The 4,159-nt window shown below is 41.6% G+C and overlaps 1 protein-coding gene across 1 annotated transcript, besides 4 other annotated features; it reads right to left on the minus strand.

Annotated features, from left to right (window-relative positions):
- Positions 1–21: a repeat region.
- A 1,949-nt stretch (positions 22–1,970) lies between these two features.
- Positions 1,971–3,338, minus strand: FPSE_12420 (uncharacterized protein; the record flags this gene model as incomplete). Its single annotated transcript, XM_009265537.1, has 4 exons — positions 1,971–2,136; positions 2,193–2,412; positions 2,460–2,730; positions 3,165–3,338. The coding sequence occupies 4 exons, from the start codon at positions 3,336–3,338 to the stop codon at positions 1,971–1,973; spliced, it is 831 nt and encodes a 276-aa protein (XP_009263812.1).
- Positions 3,339–3,517: 179 nt separating this feature from the next.
- Positions 3,518–3,602: a microsatellite.
- Positions 3,603–3,607: 5 nt separating this feature from the next.
- Positions 3,608–3,905: a repeat region.
- Positions 3,906–3,915: 10 nt separating this feature from the next.
- Positions 3,916–4,159: a repeat region.

Raw genomic sequence — 4,159 nt, forward strand, 5'->3', positions numbered from 1 at the left:
AAAAAAAAAAAAAAAAAAAAAGGCCAGCTGCTTGTCGAAATGAAGATGAAACCCATCAGTCGTTCGATGACTGTGATTTGCGACGTTCGGCTTTTCTACCTGGGCCACGATATGCTTTCAAACACAATCTCCGCAAACCGAGCAGCAAACGAACCTACCCGCAGGACCCTGTTGTTTCTGATGCCTGTGCTATGGACTGCGAGCGCCCCTTGGCGCTGTACCCTCGCGGGTAGACACGTCCTTTTACTTCGTAAAAAGCGAATGCTATGTGTAACCGGTCCCGAAGGAACCAGGTGTGCGGCTGGAAGAGATTCTCCAAGCTTCTCACATGTGTTTTCATGGCATATAGATAGGTAGGATACGAAACGCGACGTTGAAGTGGACGATACTTGAAGAAGAAAAGAAATACATCTATCAAATGCGGCTCGAGTTTTAGCCTAACGTTGAAGGAAGGTGTGGACCTGGGGTCGTCCTGTCAAAGTTGCATATATGCACGTGACTGACCGTGCTGCAGAAGCTGAGATGAGATGAACAGCTGAACTTCGCCTACCTACTAAGTTAGTAGGTACATGCAGGTAGAGAAAGCCAACATCGTGAACCTGTATCGTCAACATGGATACGAAATACACTGAAATTGACCTAGTGTCGTTGATCACGGCATAGACATCCCGCAAATCCTACAGAGTACTATGTATTAGCTACGGCAATTTGACAGGATGCTTGCCAGAGAGTCTGGTCCAATGCAACCACAAGCAAAAATCATCTCTCATCAACTGGGCTCTACTCTACAATCAACCTCTCTGGCTTCTAGAACGACACTGTTGATGACGTTTTCTTTCCGCCTGTACCCGTCTCCACTGTCTGTGGTCCACTCGAACGTGTCTTTAGTGCTTCTCTTAATAACAGCCCCTTTTCGGCAGATTACTCTCATGTCTAGCTCAACGCGCCAAGGCAGTCCATCACGACATACTATTCCCAATCTCCTGTCGTCAAGGTCTGGCGTCTCGCTCTAATCTCGCCGCCGATCATGTCACGAGCCTTGTCATGTATCGTTACGACATGTCCAAGACACCCTCGGCTCCACCTCCATACTGTAGTCATCACCCCTACGACTTGGTCTTCAACGCACCCCGGGTTCCTTTTGGGAAAGACATCCTCGAGTCAGCTTCCCAATTCAGCGTGCCATTTCACAAAAAGCGAACCACTTCCTAGATTGCCACGCGAATGTATCCCAATTGTGGCGATCTACCATGTAGCAGAATCGATATAGCCCCTCTCTTTACCTCACGTCGCATGATTTAATGTGTTGAGCACCGAAATTCGCCAGATTGATACCACGTTACCGCCACTCGAGTTTTGCTGAGGAAATGAGACTAGTAGTCACCGCTCATGTGTCTTATTTCGGTTGCTTCAAGCAGGCCAGCCCTAAAGTCTGGACGATGCGATGTGACAGGAACCCAGCATGACTCTTGCCCTTGTACATGGGCACACGGCATGACACAGTGTTTTATGTGTTGGCATCAGCTACTGAATCTGACAGACGAGTATGTCCAACCTCACTTGTGGAACAGTGAACTGTGGCATACTGGTATTACGCGTGGTATTCTTTCATGAGATGACTGACTTGATGTTCAATGACTGTAGTGCAATCTCCGCAAGCACTAACTATAACAACGATGCTGCATATCAAACAAAATGCGCCGCGATCTACGACGCTACTTGTTTTGTACCGTTGAATCACTGAATGTTTCGAGACCGTGCGCTAGTGTCAGACTGCATGTAACTGTAACTCCGAACACTCTATAATATATGTCTACATATATCCAGGGATATCAATCAAACACGCCGCCTAGCCGATAGCGACTCTATGACCGGCTCAACTGATGCAACTGTAGCTGAACCGTTGAAGTTACTATCACACTCCATCAACAACCTACTGATTTGGAAAGTATGAGAGCACCCACGACTCTTCAAGGTTTCTGAGCAACTTGCTTTGCTGTATCCTTGTCCGCATCTTCGGTTGCCTGCTTCTTGATTTGTTTTGGGTCTTCTTCCGTGTCACTTTCAGCGGTGACTCGCATGCCCTGGATACCAGCTTCCACTTCCTCGACGAGACTCTCGAGATAGTCCAAGTCCCTTTCATCCGTGTCAGTATATCATATCGAACAGCTTGGCGTTATCTCCCTTCTTACCTTCCAACAAGAGTTACGGTGTTGTTCTCTTTACCCCAACGAGGGTAACTTCCCACCTTGACACCCTTGGGCTCAACCTTGGCCGCCAGTGTTGTGAGGAATTCGGCAACGCCACTCTCAGGGATGGGAGTAGAGAACAGAACTCTGTGTGTGCCTTTGCCCTCAGGATCACTGAGTCGGGGTAGAACGTGAGACTTCAGTCCTTCGAGAAGTCTCTGGACTGTTGCTTGTTAGCGGATGACGGGGTTAACCACAGGTGTAACCTACAGAGTCTGGGAACGCCTGGAAGAATATGAATGTTTCCATTCACAACTGACACGGGAACCCAGAGGTCTTCCTGGGGGAAGATGACTTGTTTCTTGGGATCTCTAGATTCATCCGTTGGCAGTTCTGCCATGCGAAGCTTGGCTCTTCTGGCAGGTGAATCAACTTCCCAGTCGAACGTGGGTTGGTTGGGGTGAGGCTTTGAAAGAAGCTTCATCTTCTCAAAGGTCTCCTGGTGAAGCTTGAGAGGTAGGTTGAAGGCTTTGGCAATAGACTGATAGGTGATGTCGTCGTGTCTGGCATGTTAGTAAATACAAGGCCCAAGTACGTGAGTTCTTACGTAGGTCCAATTCCACCACTGATTCATGTTAGCCGCCTGGTATACTAAAGTACTCTCTTCAAAACTTGCCTTGTGACTACAAAATCGTAGCCATCACTCATCCTCCGGACTGCCTCGATAATATCACTTTCATCATCTGCAATGACCTCGATTCGTTTGAGACTCTACAACTTTCAGATAACATCACGTTAGACTCAGTACCAGTACGTACAATTCCGAGGTTGAAGCACCATTTGGCAAGGTAGGCAGAGTTGGTCTATCATGTTAATACTGTTTCTGTACCCTACACCAGAATGCTCACATCAACCGTCTGAGTCCATTATGTCAGTATACTCAAAGTTAGTAGAGAAATTTCCAGCTTATTATACCTTTCCGCCTAGGACCTCATCTCCAATGATCAAGCAGGCTGCTGTAGAAATAGTGCGCGAGTTGCGCTCATCTGCCGATACGGGAGCCATGATTCGTCCAAGAGCAAATCGTCTGGTGTTGTTCGCGATGGGGACTGAGAGATGGCGAGTGATCTGAGATATGCGTGAGAACATGGGTGCCAAGGGCAGATATAATGAATGATATGAGAGGTTAAGATAGCAGGGTTGGGTCTGCAAGTCACTCTATTCACCCAATGTTGTTTGCGTTATCTAGACTGGATGGAGCTCAACGGAGCTATAGAGTCATATACCCACTTTTAATGTATACCTACTTTTAATGCACTAACTGAGGTTATTATAATAGCTTTAATATATAATATTATTATTAATTTATATATAAATTAAATAATATAAAATAATATTATAATTTATAATCTTTAGGGATTATAATAATATTATTCTTTTTTTAAGATTTTAACTTTTTAATATACTTTTTATACTTTTTTTTTAATCTTTTTAATTTAATTTTCTTTAATTTATATATCTCTTTAGTTATTAAATAATAAGCTTATAGATATTAAATAACCTTATATTACTTTTATAGCTTAAATAACTTTATTTTAGCTTTTAAATATATAGTTTTTTTATTATTTTATAGTTTTTTAAGTAATTAATTAATTTAGCTTATTAGCTATTTTTATTTTTAATTAATAAAGATCCTTTTTATATTTATTTTATTAAGCTTTAAGGCTATTAATTTAATTTAAAAGGTTATATTAATTCTTTAATATATATAAAATATCTCTTAATATAACTCTTTAATATTAAAGTATTATAAACTTAAGATTTTAATTTAATAGCTTTATTAATATAATAATCTTAAAAAGTAATTTTTATATATTAATTAGCTATATTTTTATATTATAAAAACTATTAATAATATTCTTTTTTATAATAGCTTTATATTTTACTTTTTTATATAATATATTTAATAA

This window comes from Fusarium pseudograminearum, chromosome 4 (genome assembly GCF_000303195.2).
Source record: "Fusarium pseudograminearum CS3096 chromosome 4, whole genome shotgun sequence".
NCBI classification, from domain to species: domain Eukaryota; kingdom Fungi; phylum Ascomycota; class Sordariomycetes; order Hypocreales; family Nectriaceae; genus Fusarium; species Fusarium pseudograminearum.